Source organism: Mus caroli, chromosome 15, assembly GCF_900094665.2.
Source record: "Mus caroli chromosome 15, CAROLI_EIJ_v1.1, whole genome shotgun sequence".
Taxonomy (NCBI): domain Eukaryota; kingdom Metazoa; phylum Chordata; class Mammalia; order Rodentia; family Muridae; genus Mus; species Mus caroli.
In genome coordinates, this window is record NC_034584.1 from 88,040,101 (window position 1) to 88,060,051 (window position 19,951).

General features: G+C 42.0%; 1 protein-coding gene across 1 annotated transcript in view; it reads right to left on the reverse strand.

Annotated features, from left to right (window-relative positions):
- Window positions 1-382: 382 nt before the first annotated feature.
- Adamts20 (ADAM metallopeptidase with thrombospondin type 1 motif 20) overlaps window positions 383-19,951 on the reverse strand; it is a 126,083-nt gene continuing 106,514 nt past the window's right edge. Inside the window, exons 30-39 of the mRNA XM_021183238.1 lie at window positions 18,152-18,325; window positions 17,487-17,657; window positions 15,693-15,893; window positions 14,811-14,940; window positions 14,516-14,610; window positions 14,338-14,429; window positions 13,726-13,859; window positions 11,826-11,917; window positions 5,146-5,250; window positions 383-2,454 (exon numbers count right to left, since the gene is read on the reverse strand). Coding sequence (XP_021038897.1) covers window positions 2,365-2,454; window positions 5,146-5,250; window positions 11,826-11,917; window positions 13,726-13,859; window positions 14,338-14,429; window positions 14,516-14,610; window positions 14,811-14,940; window positions 15,693-15,893; window positions 17,487-17,657; window positions 18,152-18,325 — 1,284 coding nt within the window. The 3' untranslated portion in view covers window positions 383-2,364. The remainder of the gene's footprint in view (window positions 2,455-5,145; window positions 5,251-11,825; window positions 11,918-13,725; window positions 13,860-14,337; window positions 14,430-14,515; window positions 14,611-14,810; window positions 14,941-15,692; window positions 15,894-17,486; window positions 17,658-18,151; window positions 18,326-19,951) is intronic.

Genomic DNA, 19,951 nt, shown 5'->3' on the forward strand with positions numbered 1-19,951 from the left:
CTCCATGACAGGCTGCAAAACTGGAAGTCTGGGAGACCAGGCCTAAGTTTCTGTTTCCCAGCACTGGAAAAGTCCAAAAAACAAGTCAGTGCCAGAAAATACCATCCCACACGGGCAGCCAATCAGGAAGCAGCCCCACCACCCACCTGTGCCAACCTCTCAAGCACCCAATCAGGAGCTGTAAAAACTGCTCCACCACTTAACCAGAGCCATGGACAGCCAATCAGGAGCTGTAGACGCTGCCCCACCCCTGCATGCAGGTTCTCTGCAGAATAGCGTGCTCTTTGTTGTTGCATATGTGTATTAAGTCTGGGGTATCATTCTTCATGAATCATGGATCCCTTACACATGTAAACGAGGTTACTAGCGACACACAAATACGTTTTTATTTAGATGTTAATAAATTACACGGCTTTAAAAACAGATGAAACATTTAATGGGAAACATTAGACATTCTGACTTAATGCCTGACCGATTTGCATAATCTCCCCTTTGTTTCAGAGTTCTGCAAGTGTTTGACCGCATGCGCACCGACTTCCTCTGGCGCCTTTTACAGCTCTAGCAAATATTTGGGAGAAAAACACCTTGAGGGTAAAACTAGTACACTGATATTTACAGGTGAAATGAATTAGCAAATCCCATGTTTTTGTTTATAGGGCAGGCCGGCATGGGAAAATATCTATTATTTTGCTTTTAAAAATCCTATCAGCATATAACACACAATTAAGTTATGCACATGAAAAATAATCCCTTAATTCCTGAGAATCTGTCTATAGTGGCAAATCTTTAAATTCACTCATGTTTGAGAACGCCCCAGTAGACAGGAGCTGAGCTTCTCCGTGATGGTTACCACTGATCTTCAGCGCAGCACGATCTGAACGTGTCCACTAAGCAGGCCGTCTGAGCACTTGTGCAGGACTGTCCCGTTAGGTCCACTGTAAAGAAGACGCGCCCTAACTGTGGGAGAGCAAGCCTTTACTCTTCTGCTGCTTCTCTCACTGTCTTGCGGGTGCGCACGCTGACTAGACCGTCGTCATATTCCTCTGACTTCAGCTTTTCAGCTTTCCCACATGGACTAAAGACCAGCATCATCGCTCCGCCATCACCACTCTGGCATCGCTCCGCTCTGGCAAGCGTTAAGGCTGTTTAGTACCCGACTGAGACAGCTATGGCATCCAGCTCTCCAGTGTGGAGACAATTATTATTGGAGAATTTAGAATGTATAAACCAATCTAATAAACCCCTTTAATATGTTATCTACCCTGTTCCTCTAGAATAATGGCTCTCAACCTTCCTAATACTGTGACTCTTTAAAAACAGCCACTTATGCTGTATTGACCCCCAACTATAAAATTATTTTGTTGCTAATCCATAACTATAATTTTGCTACTGTTATGAATAGTAATGTAAATGCCTGTGCTTTCCAATGGTCATAGGTGACTCCTGTGGAAGGGTCATTAGATCCCCAAGGGGTTGAGACTCACAGGTTGAGAATCTTTGTTCTAGAGAACCCCACCCCCACCACATAATCTCTAGTGAATTTTTTAAAGTAGGGGAGGGGTCAGGAAAACAGAACCAAAACTTTGGATCATCAGAATTTTAAGAACCTCCGTCTTTCTATCTGGCTAGCAAAAAAGGTATTTAATGTTAAGAAAATAGGTTTTTAAGGGTAGTTACATAGATGAGTTATAAAGGCATAATGATACACAAACATTATAAAAACAATATACTGCTCAAACGTATGTAGAGGTAGGCCTTAAAACTCAAATCCCAACATCTGTCTTCTCTGTTTTGCCACAAAGTTTTCTATTTAATACTTAACATAAGCACAACTTTTTTGGAAAAAAATATTATATTTTAGAACCATTTTTATTGAAGCACCAAAATCCATAGATAAAATTAAAGAAAAAAATAAGACAATGAATCAAAATCATATCAGAAGAAAGGATATGCTTATTTGATATAATTATTAATTTGATATTCACTGATTCTTATTTGCTCCATTTTAACAACCGCAATAACACTTCATTGTAGCATAGGAAGCTGATTGGAGATTTATTTTATATGTCTGTTTAACACTCCAAGCTTTGACCAGCAATACTTTCTTGGTATAATCCATTCAAACATTTTGCTTGTATTCCCTATAATAAATTATGATGTTTAGGAGTGAGCCTGATTGGAGTGGTATGTCCGTTAAGTTCCTCTCGAAAACCTATAAATATGAAGTGGTCTGAAACCCCAGTGAGCACCCAAAGAAAGGTTTGAATATGGAAGTCTCGGGAAGCCAGGAATGAGAGAGGAGCACCAGGCGCCTGTGCTTTCACAGCGCAATCCCCCTTCACGGTCCTTCCAAGCCTTGGACGTTCACAGTACTTGAATTGGGAGCCCTGTAGCCATGTGAGGAACGCACTTTCCACAGAACCCTCCGCATCTGCCGTAGACTTTGGTTCCGTCCTGGAAGTGTAAAGAAGTGGAAAACACAGGAGAATTTTATACAAGGTGGCAACTGTGCACAACCCAGAAAAAGAAACCTGCTTTGAATAATGCTGATTGAGTCCTAGCCAAGGATCCCTGTAAGAGCTGCTGTCCAGTGAAGGTCATGTGCGGGTCCAAAGGGATTGGACAGCCTACGGTTGATACCAGCTGCTGTTCGTGCCAAGCAAACCGTGGTAGGATTTACACACTGCATCTCAGAACACATAGTTTTCACCCGAATATTTACGTGTATCAGTGAGCTTATTAAAAATAAAACCTCTAATGAGCACACGAATATAAATAGTAGACTCCACCAGTAGGATATTCTAGAAACTAGGTCGTGAAGATATGTGAGTCGCCTGTGTCTTTCTCGATGGGCTCAGTCATGCGTTTGAAACGCAGCATGGAGATTCACAGAAATTGGTGTGATGGGGACAGAAACAAAGGGGCAGAGGGCAGACGTCAAGATCAGAATTGGACTAAAACCGGAAGTAGGCTCAAGCTGATAGTCTGAGGGAGGAGGGCAGAAGGGGGAGGGGCAGGTGCTCTGTGCTGCCTTCATTTTACATACAAACATCAAAAACACTAACATAGTTTTCTTATACCCAACACGTTTAACTCTGGTCATTTTCCTTAGAGACCTAAATTGTTTTTAATCCAGAGAAGAACGGAAGGGTGGAGAAGACTGGTGTTTGTGACTTTGTGAGACAGAAGGGTGTGATCAGAAGCCCTCAGCGGGCACAGGACCCTGGCTAACAGAGCAAATGAGAAGGAAAACTCAGTTTTGTGGATTTTTCTTTTCCTAGGCTGTTAGAGTGGGAAGCTCCGCTCATTACATTTTATGGAACATGAATATGTTTGCATTTCCACAATTATGCTTGGCTTTCATGAATCTAGGTTTTATCCTGGGTATCAGACTTCAAACGATGCTGTCAGGAACATTTTTAACTTAACACATAAGATTCTCCACAATTAAATAAGTAACTAAATTTTAGAAGCTATAAAAAAAATAGAAAAAAATGAAAGATTTCACAAAATAATACTATCCTTCTGTGACTTTAGCATTCTTTATATCCAAGCAAAAGATATTTAAAAGCTGGATACGTGGAAGCCAGGGTATTTCGTTCAGCTCGCTACATTTATAATAATTTAAACACAAATTTTGTATTCCTCAGAAACAAAATGTTTTAAGAGTATCACACAAGAATATTGCATTTTATCCATAAATATTAGTTTTCATTGGAATGTTACAAGACCATATTTACCAAAATAAAGAAAACTTAGAAAACACTGGAGAGGGTGAAGGTTGGGGAGGGCTGACTTATGAACGACATAAATGAGACTACTCCAGACCCACGCTCACTTTCCCAAAGAGGGTCTACGCACTGTGTTTGAACTAGTACTTAAGTTATTTTAATAGTTATTATTTCTATAGTAGGGGTAGGCTTTCAAATGGTAGGCTTTCAAAATAAATGGCTCTCTGGGTATATATTCGGTTTATTTAGGTTTTTAATGGATTGATGAGAATATATTATGATCTACTTCAAGTTTGTCCTTCATTGTTTAGAAACATCATATAGCATGATTAATATTTGTGTATCTGTGTGCTATATGTCTATGTGCTCATGTGGGTTTGGAGATCTGTGTATGCAGACCCGCATGTGGACACACGTGTGAGTACAGGTGGAGACCAGAGGTGAACATCGGATGCCTTCTTCAATAGATTTCAATGCTATTGATTGCGACAGGGTCTCTCATTGGAAGTGGGCTCACTGATCTGGCTAATGAGTTCCACAGATCTGCTTTTCTTCACTCCTCCCCTGTAGTACAGGGGTCATAGATGCAGGCTCAGGCCCTCATGCTCGGGTGGAAGGCACTCTATTGACTGAGCCACCACTCTCTCCCCATACAGCTATTTCTCTGGACAAAATAGCAGTGTTTTCTAGATAAAGAGAGGCAAGGAGATATGCGTGCTGCATAGGTATCCCTAATTGCTGAAAGCACTTTGAGGATATTTATTAAGTGACTCTGTTTAATAACCCCTTCACTAAACCAAAGATAAATAAACCCCAAATTGAACCATCATTTTAAAATGTTAGACCCTAAACCTCTGGAGTTTTGTTTGTTTGTTTGGAGTTTTGCCATACTGGGGAGTTGAACCCTGGGACCCGTGGTCCAAGCTGATGAATGTAGATAATATCTACAGCCTCAGACTTCTTTACGTTTTCATTTGAGGAAAAGTTCCATTAAACTGCCCAGGCTGACCTTGAATTCACTCCAGAGCCTGGCCTTGAACTTGCAGGTCTTTTGCCTCAGTGTATGCTATTGAGCCTGATACAGTTAAATCACTATCTTTAAGAACATGCATGCATGTCCAGTCATAAGGTCCAAATCTGAGATTCATGCTCATGTGTTTGTGTTGTGTGTGTGTTTGTAGCCCATATTTGTATGCGTCTATACGCATTTGTATGCAGCATATTCACAATATACTGTAAATGTCTAGTCACTGTTCTCATGTGTGTTTGCCTCTGAGGTTGGGGACTTTAGTGCTAGCATAGAAGCGATTTCCAGGGGACTTTAGTGCTAGTCCATAGCATAGAAGCGATTTCCAGGGGACTTTAGTGCTAGCATAGAAGCGATTTCCAGGCGCTTTAGTTCTACAGGACTTACTTGGGACCTGTGGATGATGACAGAGGCATACCTCCCCTGAGCGAGCCACTTTGCTGTGTTGGATATCTTCATCCCAGTTCCTGCTAAGTTGATGCTGAACTGCCCCTGCATGGTGAGAAAAAAGAATGAATACATAAAATATTTAAGACTGTTCTTGCCTCGAAACATCAAATGGCTCAAGTGATTCTCAAAACAGGTGAAGACAGCTGATCCAACTTGACTTAAAGAAAATGATTCGGTGAAAGAATTTAACTGACAAATAAGTCTTCTCAATTGCAGGTACAATCCGAGTTAATACACTGTGATGTCAAGGCAAGCCTGTCAGGCCTTGGAGTCTGTGGCACCTAGAGCCAAGGGGCCTGTCACAGCTGGTAGTCCTTGATGGAGGAGTGTTGAGGGGGATTAAGATGTGCCCAACTTTACCATTTCTTTTTATTCAAGTTTTGACTACTTTTGATAGTTTTTCTGGTGCGCTACATCCATTTGATTTATTTCCTGGAATCTCTCCTAATTGTGACTCCTCCCTTCTGTAAAGAGCACTACTCCCTTACTGACAGCTCAAAACCTGCTGAACTTTCCCCCTGTGGTCATCTTTTTAAGACCCCACAGGATGTAGTGACACTGAGACCCCACAGAATGTGCAGACTCTAGTGGCACATCACTTACACATTATGGTGTGTTCCCTAGAGGCCCACAGCGCGCAAGACGTATTTTTAATATCCAAATAGCTCAGGTTACCTTTGTTAGTAATAAGCTTGGAACATATGCCGGTTGGGAAATTAAGTGATCGAGGTGACATCATGTCTTATTCTTTAAGTAAAACAGACAAGCACATCGTCTATCTCATCAGTACACACATCTATGTTCATCTTTAGTAGTGAAATTATATGCATATCAAATCATTGCTTTACATTGAAACTCTTTATGATTTATGTCCTCCAAATGCTTGATCTGTGTGTCTATTCTGTGCTCCTATACACCAAGGGGCCATGGGAGAAAGAGCCAGCAGGAGGAAATCTGGAGAAGTCTTGAGTAGACTCTGAGGGTCTTTTCAGCTGTGATGAACACCAGCAAGGCTACAGGTCTCAGGGGTTAGTGTCTGTGGTGGTTTCAATGCGGCTGAATGCATCGGGTAAAGGTTTTGGGGAATTGCCTCGTATTTTTTATAGAAGGGGATTCCTCTGTCAGTACTGGGTCTCACTCTACCCACCAGCAGCTGGGGCATCAGTGAGACTCAGGACCGAGACTCTCACTGCTGCTCCAGACCTGGACATTTCAACCACACCAGTGCATGGGTAGCTGTAGTTCTCTCACTACGCTGAGATGAACTTCTTTGAAAAACTAAGACAGCACAGGTTAGGTCGTAGCTGTGCCTCTGATGCTAACAAGGCTCCGAGGAATAATAAATTTTCCAAAGGCTTAGGCCAAGGGAAGGAAGACTTGGGTCCAAGAAGGCACATTGTTTTAAAGTGAATTTCTTTATGATTTATGATCACTAAGTGGACCTCAGACTCCAAGGAACAAGGCACCACAAACTTGTGACTCTAGTCTCCAGGAAGGTGAGATGTAGCCATATCCCAGCCTTTGTAAAGGCAGATAGGGCTGGAAGGATGCTTCAGTCAGGACACATGTGACATGGACTTTGAGGGAGGCCAGCAGGGCAGTGAAGACTTTACCCTACAGAGAGGCGAGTGCTTCTCAGAAGCCAGGATCCTGGGCTACTCCAGTTCCAGGTGGGGGAGCACTGAGGATCTTTGGTCTGAAGGCTGAGGTTTAGTCAAGCTCCCATTATCTGGCACATGAGACACTGCATCTATTCCACACTTACAGCTATTCGGCATTCTGGATGCATCCTTATGGAGATGACCGAGTTTCTAGATCTTTGGGCCATGTCTAGCTCCGTAACAGCTGAGCCTCTAGGGAATGCTATTGCTTCAGTGCATTAGTGAAGCACTCAGGTGCTCAGGTTCTAGGAAGTGGCCACAACTGTGATGCTAGAACAGGTCCTCAACCTGTGGGTCACCACCCTTATGGGGTAGAATGGCCCTTTTACAGGGATTGCCTAAGATCATCAGAAAACATAGATATTTACATTACTATCCATAACAGTAGCAGAATTCCAGTTATGGAGTAGCAACAAAATAATTTTATGGTTGGAGGTCACCACAGCATGAGGAACTGTATTAAAGGGTTGCAGCATTAGGAAGGGTTGGGGACCACAGTGCTAGAGGGTAAAGACAACACTGCTTTCCTACCACAGTGTGTCAAATCAATGAGGCATCTGTATGTGGAGCCCTCCCACTCCAGGCTCCAAGTCAAGATTAACCCAAAATGAGTCTTAGGATAGATACAGAGGAGGGCTGACATGTAGAAAGAAAGTACTTTCAAATGGAGACAATCTTTGTAATTTTGCATTTGATCTCTTAGCTCAACAATCTGTAAGACACAAGGCATCTGATTTCATTAAAATAAATGAAACACTTTCACTCTGATAGATACTTGAATGAATGAAATGATGGTTGATAGAAAAATGGAATATTTGCAAATGTCACTTCTGGTGAAAGACCTTTGTGTATCCAGACTCTTGATATTCACCAATAGGAAAACAAACTTGGTATCGAACGAGGACATAGGCATGAACATTTACCTCATTCAGCCAAATACACAATAACCAATAACTCCAGGAAAGGTGCTTAGCATCATTATGCACTGCAAAAATGTGAAAACAAAACAAAACAAAACCACTAGCAGACACCACTAATACGAAGGCAAACAAGCAAATGAAAGCAAACTTAACAAGACCAAATGCTGGCAAGGATGCATCGAAGCAGCAAGGATGTTCATCTTTGCTGGTAGAAAAATAAAATGGCGCAGCTCCCCTCTACAGTGTGTACCAAAGAATCTGCAACAAAGGCCCTAAGGCTTTGGCTTAGAGAAATGGAAATATATTTAAACACCTGTATGTGTGTACATAAATCTTAATTTCCAACACCTGGAAACAACACGTATCGACGAGAGGTACTGGCTTGATCCACCGGCCTTACTGGAATCTGCTCACTTCTCCAACCCTCTGGCAATCAAATATTAATTAAAGGACAGGAAACAAGGCCCGTACCAGGACTCTTTGGGAACATCCACCTCCCACTTGACATATGTATTCCCAAGTCGCATAACACTCCCTGACTCGTCTCACGTTCAATGTGGTAAAGTTTATTTTCTCTAAAGAACGCCATATGTGTTTGTGCTCTTTTTAGCATTCATATCCTGGGGTACCCGGTCACATGCAAACACGGAGGATGTGGTTTTGATGAGTCCCAAACAACAAGAGACGTTCTCTCTGTGACACGGAGCATCTGGAAGGTATTCACGCAAATGTCATGTAACTAAACACAGAATCTGGTTTATACATTCGACAGAACATCACCCAAAATACTGGGCACTTTGTATTTTTGGTAACTGTAGCCTGGGGCAGACAAATACAGACTGAGTAATGGGTGACACTGCTCCTGAATCTGTCTGTGCCCAGCACAATCTAATTTTGGCACAAAGTTCTGCATTTCAAAAAATATTCAGAACCACGTGAGGGGGCATTGTACCCTGATGGCAGAAAATCATCTTCCTGATGCTCCTGCACTGACTCGCTAAAAGTTCTGACAGAGGTTGTTGACCAAGAGGATCTGCCTATCTAACTATGAACTGAGGTTACAGACTTTACGGCTGCACAATTTCCTTAAGATATTTGTGAGAGAAAGGTATTCGAAGGAAAAAGAAATAACCATCGTATCAAAGTCTGATTACATAAATCTTCTCATTCCTGTCTCATGCTCATCAAGAAATTTCTTGTTTATAATAATTCTCTCTCTTACTTCCTACAGGGAGAGTTCTTTGATGAGATAAGAAGAATTTTGATTCTACTTGATAACTATGTGGTTTCCATGAATACCAGTCTCCTTTGAAGTTTGCCGATATCTCTCACTGAGCAGACCTAAATCAAATGAAAGACAAGGACCAGATTTCCAGAGTTTGGCATTCTTTCCGAACAGCAGTCTTTGGAAGGACTCAAATCACCGAACTGTTCATATATCCCATGATATCAAATATACGAGCAGATGGCAGAGTTAAAAGGAAAGGGGTTGTTAGAAAAAGATCATCCATCCTGACATGGATTGGCCGTTGGAGAACAAATCTCCACTTGAGAAGGTCAAAAGGACAGTGCCAGCAATAAAAGGCAGACATGTGTTATGGCAAACATCACTTAGAAGGATAGGACATTTTAGATCACACATCCTTGACTTCAGAGAATGTGTCTGACTGAACACACAGACAAGGTGTTTGATAGGAAGATGATCTCAAAAGGGAAGGGAAGTTCTGGGGAGAGAATTGAAAGGAGTCCATTCTAGAAAGTAACCATCTATCACCACATGAAGAGAAGAGAAAACAGAGAAGAAGGAGCAGGGGAAGAAGGAGGAGGAGCAGGGGGAGGAGGAAGAGGAGGAGGAGGGGAGGAGGAAGAGGAAGAAGAGGAGGAGGAGGGGAGGAGGAAGGGAAGAAGAAGAGGAGGAGGAGCAGGGGGATGAGGAAGAGGAGGAGGGGAGGAGGAAAAGGAGGAGGAGGAGGAGAGGGAAGGAGGAGGAGGAGGGAGAGGAGGAGGAGGGAAGAGGAGGAGGAGGAGGAGAAGGAGAGGAGAGAAGGAGGAGGGGAGAGGAGGAGGAGGGGGAGGAGGAAACATGGACTTGAGTGTGTCCTCAGCAGCTTCAGTGACTGAATGAGAACACAGAGTTCTTCTGCAAAGTTGTCTGCTTCCAGCAGTATAGACTCCAGCGGTATAGACTCCAGCGGTATAGACTCCAGTGGTATAGACTCCAGCAGTATAGACTCCAGCGGTATAGACAGAAAGGCTGGAGACATGGCTAAGTGGATAAATGTGGTCTCTGCTATACAAGCATGAGGAACTGAGTTCCATCACCCATGTTAAAAAGTCAAGCAGGGACCAAACGCACCTGTAACCTCAGCATGAGGGGAGGCAGAGACAGTAGGGCCACTGAGACTTTCTGGCTCCCAGCCTAGCTCCAGGCTTAGTAAGAGACCCTTGTCTCAATAGATTAATGCAGAGCGTGATGAAGCAGAACACCTGACATACATGTGAATAGCCTATACATGTGAACTTACATGTGTGAATATATCACAAACCAATACACTTCATGCAAACGTGTGTGTGTGTGTGTGTGTGTGTGTGTGTGTAATCAAAAGAAAAAAAATTATAGAATTGCAGGATAATGAACCTATGGACACTGTCTAGCAATAACTGTTGAAAATTGTGAGTCATGATCATCATTTAAACATAGGACTCTGAAAACCATTCTAAAGTTCTACAGCAAACAGAAATTTTTTTATTTAGGAAAATCTGTTACATCTAGGTAGGAACAGTTAATGATCCCATGATAATAGAAAATATTTTAGTATGAATAAAATAGATATACAAATGCAAAAATCCTTAGATACAGCAAAGCAAATACTTAGAATTTATAGCTATTAAAGCATTAAATGGAAGAAAAACCTCAAATCGATAATCTCCCACCTTAAGATGCCAGAAAAAGCAATATAATATAATTTTTTTTATAAAAAGCAATAAGCAGGTAAGTGCAGCTCTCCCCATCACCAAGAAAGCTTCATCTTTAGAGCAGACAAAAGGCATTATGGGAATTCACAGTTGGTCAGAATGTGGCCAAAATTGGTAGACAACAGCTAACTGTCCACCCTCAGTTAATACATCTACAATACCACCACCACCCTACAAACCCAGAAGCATCTTGAAAGAGGGGCCAGATTGTAAGAGCCAGAGGGCCAGGATGTCTTCTGTGAGATAGTGTCTTTTATATACACAACCATGAAATCAGAGCTGTATAATGGCAACACCATCATGGAGGGAGTCTCTACCTAGATGAAGAGCCACAAACACTTAGTGACTGTCCCAATCTAAGGACCAGTCCCGAGATAGGTTATCCAATCTCAAGGGGCTATTGATAAACATACGTAGATGTAGGTTCAAGTAAGGACTGGGTAGTCTTGTTTGTTTAGACTTCTGGCAAGGGTGCCAGAGGGCCACAGACATGTGTGTCCAGCAAACCCCACATCACAACCTAGGCATCCCGTAGAGAACGGAGCAGTGGGATTCTGCAGTGCCCTTTAGGACAGTCCATCATCCTTTAAGGTTTGATAACACCTTCCAGTGCCACCTCCCTGAGAGCCCATCCTCCACACATGGTCCCTTGAGAAACACCCACCCAAGGAACCAGCGTTACCATCAGCAAACAAACAACACATGCTCATGGTCCATTTGTTTGCCTTTCCCCGTGCATCTGTTCATTCCCAGGGGCCAGGCTGAAAGGTTAAAATGATGACGTGTCATGGAAAGAGGATTTGAGCAAGTTCTAGGTCTTGCTGTTGAATCTTTGAGATGAGCTTAATATTGGCTAAAGTGGTTCTCCATCAGTTGACTTAATAATGCTTAAAGTAAGTGCATGCTGAATGCCTTGGATATCTAGTTTTGTTTTTTTGTTTTTTTTTGTTTTTGTTTTTTTTTTTAGTGTCATGCAATGTTCTGCTCAAGAAAACGAATGAGAGGAAATATTGAATTTTTCATTCTGAAGCAAATGAGTAACAAAATGCCTATGAGGTACCTGTGGGCATCTGGCAGCGCTGTAGCAGTCCCCAGCTGTAGCAAATGGAACTGCCTTTCCAGATAGTGTCTGGGAAAAAAGAAGATCCGCAGCTGTAAAAAATGAAAAATAATAATAATAATGCAACTCATTACCATGGAAACAGCAATGCCCTCATTATTTTCAAATATGCACTTTTTGTAGTATCTTAAATATATTTATGTGATTAGTTAAAATTTTACCAAAATATTGCCACTATAGCATATAATATAGCATTGCCTCAAATGGATACATTTTATTTAACACAAAAAATATACATGGACTAAATGGTCCTAAAAAAAAATCACAGTTACATCTGAAATTATAGAAAAATATGAAAAAAGCAAATGAATGGTTTTTCAAATTTATTTACTCATAGTATTTCACAACAAATCTCTGACATAGATGGAGTGGGATCAGGAAGAAAATCACAGAAAAAAAATTTCTTCAGAGGTAGACCCTTCGTGCTAAAGCAGTGTGAGCCCACGTGTGCCGCATCTATACCAGTTTATTGGTACGGTTCTTTTGCTCTTTCGTTTGCTGACGTTGTTAGCAACATTTGCTGATTGCCATTAACACTGGAGACTCTATACAGAACACCACAGCTAGATTCACCGGATCAAAGGCAGGTTGTGCAGAATCCTCAAACTCCATTACTGCAATCACTCACGCTTGCATTATTAGTCACTTTGATAAGGTCCCAACAATGACCATCAGGACCACTGAGTTGATTCAAGACATCGACAGGTCACACTGCAAACCCTGTGATGGCACAGAGTCCTTTGGAGGCAGTCCCCCAAAGGAGCCTTTCTGCAAATACCTCATCTCTAACGACAGTTATAAAACTGTCAGGCTTTTCCTAATCCACCAGAGTTGCTGTGTGCACCTCCCCGAGCCTCCGTCAGTGTGGTCAAGGTGTGCTTGCATGCACAGTGAGTGGAGCGTATGGGCAGTGGAGTTGACGAACAGAACAAATCAGACCGATTCCAAGATGAAAAGCTGTTAAACGCGTACCCCCATTCTGCTGCTTCTTTGAGGCACCATAGATTGGAGCAGAACACAGACACAAGTTTCAGAGTATTTTACTGTCTTCTCCAAAACCATGAGCTGCCAGTAACTCCCATTTCATAGTGATCACTGCTGGTGAGTGCACGGTCTGCTTGCCTCTGATGAGGCCCAGCACATTGGCCAGACTATTACCAGCATAATTCCTTGGATACTGGACAGGTATGTCTAACTTTACATGTCCGAACTAAACTGCATTGACTAAATGGCCAACATACAGCAAGGTCCATACATACCTGTGACTTGAGTAAATTACCAGTTAATTTCTAGAATGATGTCATGCTCCCCCCAACCCCAGTTCTCTGAGCAGGTCTTCATCCCTCCTCAGTGGTCCTTAACTAACTGTAAACTGGGACAGGTCATTCTCGTAAGAGAAACTTAATGTCATCACCTCTGACATTCTGTCTTATCTGATGTGGGATTGTTTGAAAGATAAAATGATATGATATCTGGAAAAATACAATATTCAATAGATTATTATCTGGAACTAATGGTATTCCTTAATATCTTACCCAGGAAAAAACCTTACCACTTATGCTAAGAATATTGATTTCTGTGAATTTAATATGGTTAGGGATTTTTAAGGTATATAGCTTGATTTGAAAGAGAACTATCTTATTACTGTTACTATATAATGTTTGTATCAAAGGTCCCCATACTTCCTGTCATTTCAGAGAAAGTATGTATCTAATAAGTATAAAGGAAACCATCTTGTACAATGGTTCTTCATTATATCCTGCCATATATACCAGTACATTGCTGGGCTTTGCTTTCGCAAATGGAGTCTTTTGGTTTTCCAAAGAATCTCAGCACTTACTTTTGATTTGCATGGAATCGAGATCCACTCTCACTTTGCTAAAAACAGTGTACCCCGCAGGTAGGTAGTCGTTTTCACACGCACAGTCAGGCCTCCTGCTTCCGTTGAAGGGGCATTCATAGGGATTTTGAAGTCTGTAACGACACTGGATATTTTAGTCCTTGGTGCATTTGTTAGATCCCCGTGTGGCAAATGACAAACATAGAAGAGGTAAAACAGAAGGCACACTTCTGTCCTTCCACACCATAGTGACAACACATTAACAGGGAAAGAAGCAAAATTCACCATGGGCCAATACACAGAATTCTCACTGGGAAATTCAAGGACTAACTGTACCAAAAAAAAAAGAAAAAAAAGAAAGAAAGAAAGAAAGAAAGAAAGAAAGAAAGAAAGAAAGAAAGAAAGAAAGAAAGAAAAGAAAAATCAAGATACAACTCCCTCTTTTGTTACTAGAATTAATTGTATTTCTATGAAAATAGATAAGGTCTTAAACTTATCCCTTCGGTATTATCCTGTGTCCACTGCCTTCTCAATCTCCTGTCCAATACGTGATTCCAAAGCTCAATGTCTATGGGCCCTAAAAGTGCACAGACAGGATAAAGTGTCTCATACCTAAGGCCGTATATTTCCGAAAAGTTGTCTTCACTTTTGACCAGTTGTAAATATTCTCTAGGGTTCTCCAGCTGCATGCCTGAGCAATGGATCTGAGGGGGAATACACAAATATCTAGAAAACATTTTCCAATGACAAGATCAAGGTGAAAATCAATTAGAAACGGTCGTCATCGTACCTTCAATATTCTTCCCCTGACGTTAAGGTCATAGTCACCGTCCTTGGTAACGTTGTTTGTAACTTGGAGTTCCTTGCAAGTGGTTGGTAATTTACCTTCAAAGATAAATTAATGCAGTGATTCAGGAGCGAGCAAGTTCCACACAGCATGGACTCGACCATCAGAACCATCGCTGTACTCCGAAGGTCTGACAGTTTGTGTTGCAGGGTGTGACAACTGCATAGATCTATGCTGACATTTTAACTGGAACTTAGGAACACTGGATGCTGGGAAGAGTTTGGAGTCTATTACTTACAGTCATTGGCATAACATTTCTTTTGGGCATCTGGCTTTAAACGCTTTAAACATAAGTCACTGGGCCAACCGTTCTCAGTCCTGCATGCTACTCTTCTCTCCATTATCCCAATTCCACAAGTTACTGAGCACTGTCAACACAGTAAAGTTTGAGGTAAAATAGATAACAAATAATGAGGCCAGGAAACCCACACTGCCTTCTCCAAGACTACGGTCTTTCAAAACAAAGTGAGGGTCGGTCACGGTTAGAACTACGGAAGATGCAGAAACACGCTAGGACTGCGTAGTCACTGGAGTGAAAGCATCCTTCAGGGCGAGCCTGCAGCTCTTGTTTCTCAGTGACTGGGTCCTTACTTATTTTGTATTTATCAGCTGCATGCTACAGTCATCTGGTCAACATTAATTAATGGGGCTTATTAAAACTCCTTATATACATAACGCACTGCAAATAGTAAATATTAGTCTCACTTATTACTGTTATTACAGCTACTTAGAGGTTTTTTTCTCCTGACAAAATTACAGAGTAATGTCATGGTATTTCCATTAAGTTGATAGACAGAATGTAGTGTAAGTAATATATATTATGTATAGATTACAGAAAGCAATTCTTTTCTTCCCTTCGCTGATAAAATTTTCTGAAGTACCCACATAAAGGACAAGCTATTGTCTTTGAGGACTACAAATGAGTATTATTGTTATCTTCTTACAAGTTAGAATAAGCACAGAAAGAGTGAGATATCTATACAAATAACTAATGAAACGGATTTTAGACAATGGTGTAGAAGATAACTTGGAAGATCTACTTGAAAATGCGGGTTACCAGGCATTCTGCCTGTGAAAAGCCTTATGCAAAGGGCCCTAAAATTCAGAATTCTGGACTGACCTTGCTCCATTTCCCCACTTTCCAAGTGGCTACATGCAGACAGCTTCTAAGGTCGCATTTGTACACCCGAGGAGACGGTATCACCGGACATTCCCCATAGACGACAGGGCGAAGCTGATGGAACGTGTGCTTCTTAGAGGACTGGACCTTAGTGCAGTATGTGACCTTCTGTGGGGAAGTGAACCCACAGTTACCTGCACACTGAAAAAACGCACACTGGTAAGCAAGTGAGGAGTCCTGAAGCTCACTGTGAGCCCTAATATCTGCCAGCTGCTTCATATATATCATGCATATCAATCCACTGTGGCAAGATTAACCAGCTTCATTCACAGGTTGGGAAACAAAGGGCCATAGAGGTTTAGGCAGCTCACACAGAGTCACACGAGAAAATATGGACTGTCTCGATCTAGCCTAGATACTGTGTCTGAGGAGCCCATGAGGGCCCCCTTTCCATTCTGAACTCTACTCTATTTGCCCCCTTTTCCTGTTCTCATTCTGACACTCTTGGTTACTTACACACTAGAATCTAAGGATAGAAAGGACTCATAAATCAATGTGTCCTTCCTTTTACAGGACTGTTTGGCTACTCTGAGTCCCTTAAATCTTGATATGAATTTAGAACCAGCTCGATAAATTTGTGAAAGCGAGTTGTATTTCTTTTTGAAGAAGCCAACCAAAACATCGTGGCTAATTGAGTCTCAGCAGAGATGCCAAGTGGATCCAGTCAGGAAATGATAACCTCTTCCACAAGCTGTGTTGGGCCCAGAGAGAAGCCATGTGCAACTGTAGATGTGGGGGATGACTTCATGTCAGCAATGGAAATAATCAAAACTGTGTCAGACCTAAATATATAAACTAAAAGTTATGAGACTCAAAAGAAGATACAGGTCTGCATCACATTAGCAGTGATTTTTAAAGATATGATGACTAAAGCCCAAAGAGCCACAATTGTAAAGGGAATAATGAATTCGACATCGAAATTAAAAATGTGTTTTAAGAAAGTATCAGGTATGGGAAACCTACTTTCTAGTTGTCAGAGCCCGAGAGACCTTTCCCTAAACAATATAGGCCACTGCCACTGTCCTTGGTTGGCCTCCAGAGCTTGAAAGTGTGACCTTATTGCTGAAGATACCACGTGACTTGGAGGAACTGCTAGAAGTAACTGAAAGCTTCCTCCCTGGGGACAAGGTCTCATAGTATTGGAAAGTGCTGTACAAGCAGCTAAGGCAGAGAAGCCACAAAGACCTATCCTGCAGGAAAACCTATGGTCTGTAATGATGTCCAGCATGGCAAGAAAGACTCAGGGGTGAGATAGAGAATCTTAATTGGCCGTAAGGCCCAATTCCTAAAAAGAATTCATGCCCGGATTCTGTAAACTGGTCAACTAGCTATAGCTGGTGATATCATGAACCCTACAGCCTTGGTTCTCAACCTTCCTAATGCTGCGACCCCTTAATATAATTCCTCATGTTGTGGTGACCCCCAATCACAAAACTATTTTCATTGCTACTTCATAACTGTAATTTTTCTACTGTTAGGCATCTTAATGTAAATATCTGGTATGCAGATGGCCTTAGGTGACCCCTGTGAAAGGGTCTTTCAACCCAAACGTGGTTGCAACCCAAAGGTTGAGACCTGCTGCCCTAGAGGATAACTTACATTCCTGATCCATTTTAATTCCCAACTCTATTCTAAATCCGTATGTTACACCCACAGATAAGTGAAGCTCTAACCCCTCATCAAAGCTGCTTCTTTTTCTCCCAGGGACAGGAAAAGAGACCAAGATGACCTTACCTGCGACGAGTCTCCTGTAACCACCGAGTACTTGCAGTGAGGGTTCCTGCATTTTTTGATTGAAAGCGGTTTCATTAAAGGGTCACAGAGACTTTCATTCGCTTGTACGTTTTGTTCATTCACACATTTCACCAACCGATAGGTCTCTTTTTTCTTACACGATGTTGAACACTGGAAAAGCAATGGAGAAAAGCAAAGAACGCTTTCCTATGTGCACGGTCCTTGCAAGTTTGTTCTTCATGCCGTGGGGTGGGATGGTACTAACTGTAAAGTCAGAACTCCAGCGGGGAGGCGGGAGGATGAGGAATTCCAGGGCAACCAGGGCTGCAGGAGCCTCTGTCTCAAAATAAGGCGGCAGGGAAGACAGGGCAAAGTTAGAAAGAGAGGAAGGGGGGATGGGGGAGGGAAGAGGAGAGGGGGGGGGGAGGAGAGTTCTGCAGATAAATCACCGAAGTGAAAGCCTGTCAACTTGTATTCAACTCTAAGAACCCACAATGTCCTCTGATCCCCACGCAAGGACACACAGCAGCTTTCACACCGTGACGTCACACATACACATTCATACACATGTGCATTCATACACATACGCAGACACGAGATGATGTTACTAAGGTTTTGAAAAATTACAAAGCATAGTTAAAGGGGAGGCCCTCGTTACCACTCACGTCTAGCCAGTCTCCTGTCGTCCACTGGTACCTCATGCAGTTCTGACGCCAGCACTGCCGCTGCCCCTGAGGCCGGGTGGATGGATCACACATGTCTTCAGCCACTCGACCAGTGCCTCTCAGCCTGCAGTACACCTCCCTCTGCTGCACCCCTGACCCACAGGTCACAGAGCACTGCGAAGGAACCCAGAGGGTCTAAACAAGACAGCTAGCAAATGCCAGATCACATACTGATAGCAAAACAGAGTATTGCACGTTTCCTTATTTGTTATAGACATGGCCTGGCATTATATCATACATTAGATAGAAAGTCTATAAAATGAAGTGATTTTACTATTGTATTGTCTAGAGTATATATACATATATATATGTATATGTATATGTATATGTATATGTATATGTATGTGTGTATATATGTACATGTGTATATATGTGTGTGTATATACAGATATATACACATATATACTGTTACTCACAAAGCACTTCAAGTTTTCCAGAAATTGTCAACTGAATCAGGCTATGCTAGATGGTATCCCAGTGCAGTAACCCTTTCTTGAATTATACTTAATGTCTATAGAACTCACTACGTAGGGCGGCTACATTATTTTAAATGACACATACGTTCTAACACTATGCCCATGATTTACCACTAAAGAAGAATTTCTAAGACTTCTGATATGTCACGTGCACCACCCACTATAATTTGACTCTATCGGGGGGTCTAACTATTTGCTAAGCCATTGACTCTTGATTTTATTTCCGCTGGCAGGATTCTGGAAATGCTTGCGTAAGGTATAAATTCTCCATTCCAAGACTGGGGCTCTCACTACAGCTCTGTGCTCTTCTTTCCCCGGGGTTGACCAGGATTGCCCATGCTCAGCAATGCAAACCTTTACTGCACAGGCCTCAAGACTCCTCCTGCCCTACCTAGTACCCAGTTCCAAAACCATGCCCATGCTCTGATAGGACGTCACTGTCATTTGTGATCTTCCTTCCTCACCCATCTGAGTGGCTATTCATTAACACCTTAAACTGGAGGTCTCATAGATAGCAGACACTGACATCTCACAGGTCAGAAGTTCAAAATGAAAGCATCAGAGTATTTCACGTCTGGTGAGGAGACGCTTTCTGCCTCACCTATGGTCATCTTTGCATCTTCACACAGAAAACAGGATACGAGATCTCTAAGAGCCCCTTCCATATGGACAATAATATCAATTACAGGGCCTCCACCCACAAAGTCCCTACCTCCAATAGAATTATTTGGAGGGCAGGATTTTAACACATCCACTAGAGGGGAACACAAACTCTTAGCATGATGAAGGAGAGTTGAATCTTTGCTCTCTGTTGAGCCCACGCGGCACTAAGTTGTCTCCTGGGGATGGAGACTTGGCACATTCTCAGCTCTGCTGTGGCAGGAGTTCCCAGACCTGGTAGTATCCATACAGCAGATATTGACAAGGTAAGGCCAACATTAGCTAACCACACAGGAGGTTGGAGAATATGTATCAATTGTGAATTTGGTTGTCTGTGTCTCCTGTTACTCCAGAAAGGATTGGGGATCAAATAGGATAATAATGCTTGAAGACTCGCTGGTATTCTCAACAGAGATAGTATAAGAAAAAATTTTAGACTATCTTGCCAAAAGCAATCTACAGATTCAATGCAATCCCCATCAAAATTCCAACTCAATTCTTCAACGAATTAGAAAGAGCAATCTGCAAATTCATCTGGAATAACAAAAAACCTAGGATAGCAATAACTCTTTTCAAGGATAAAAGAACCTCTGGTGGAATCACC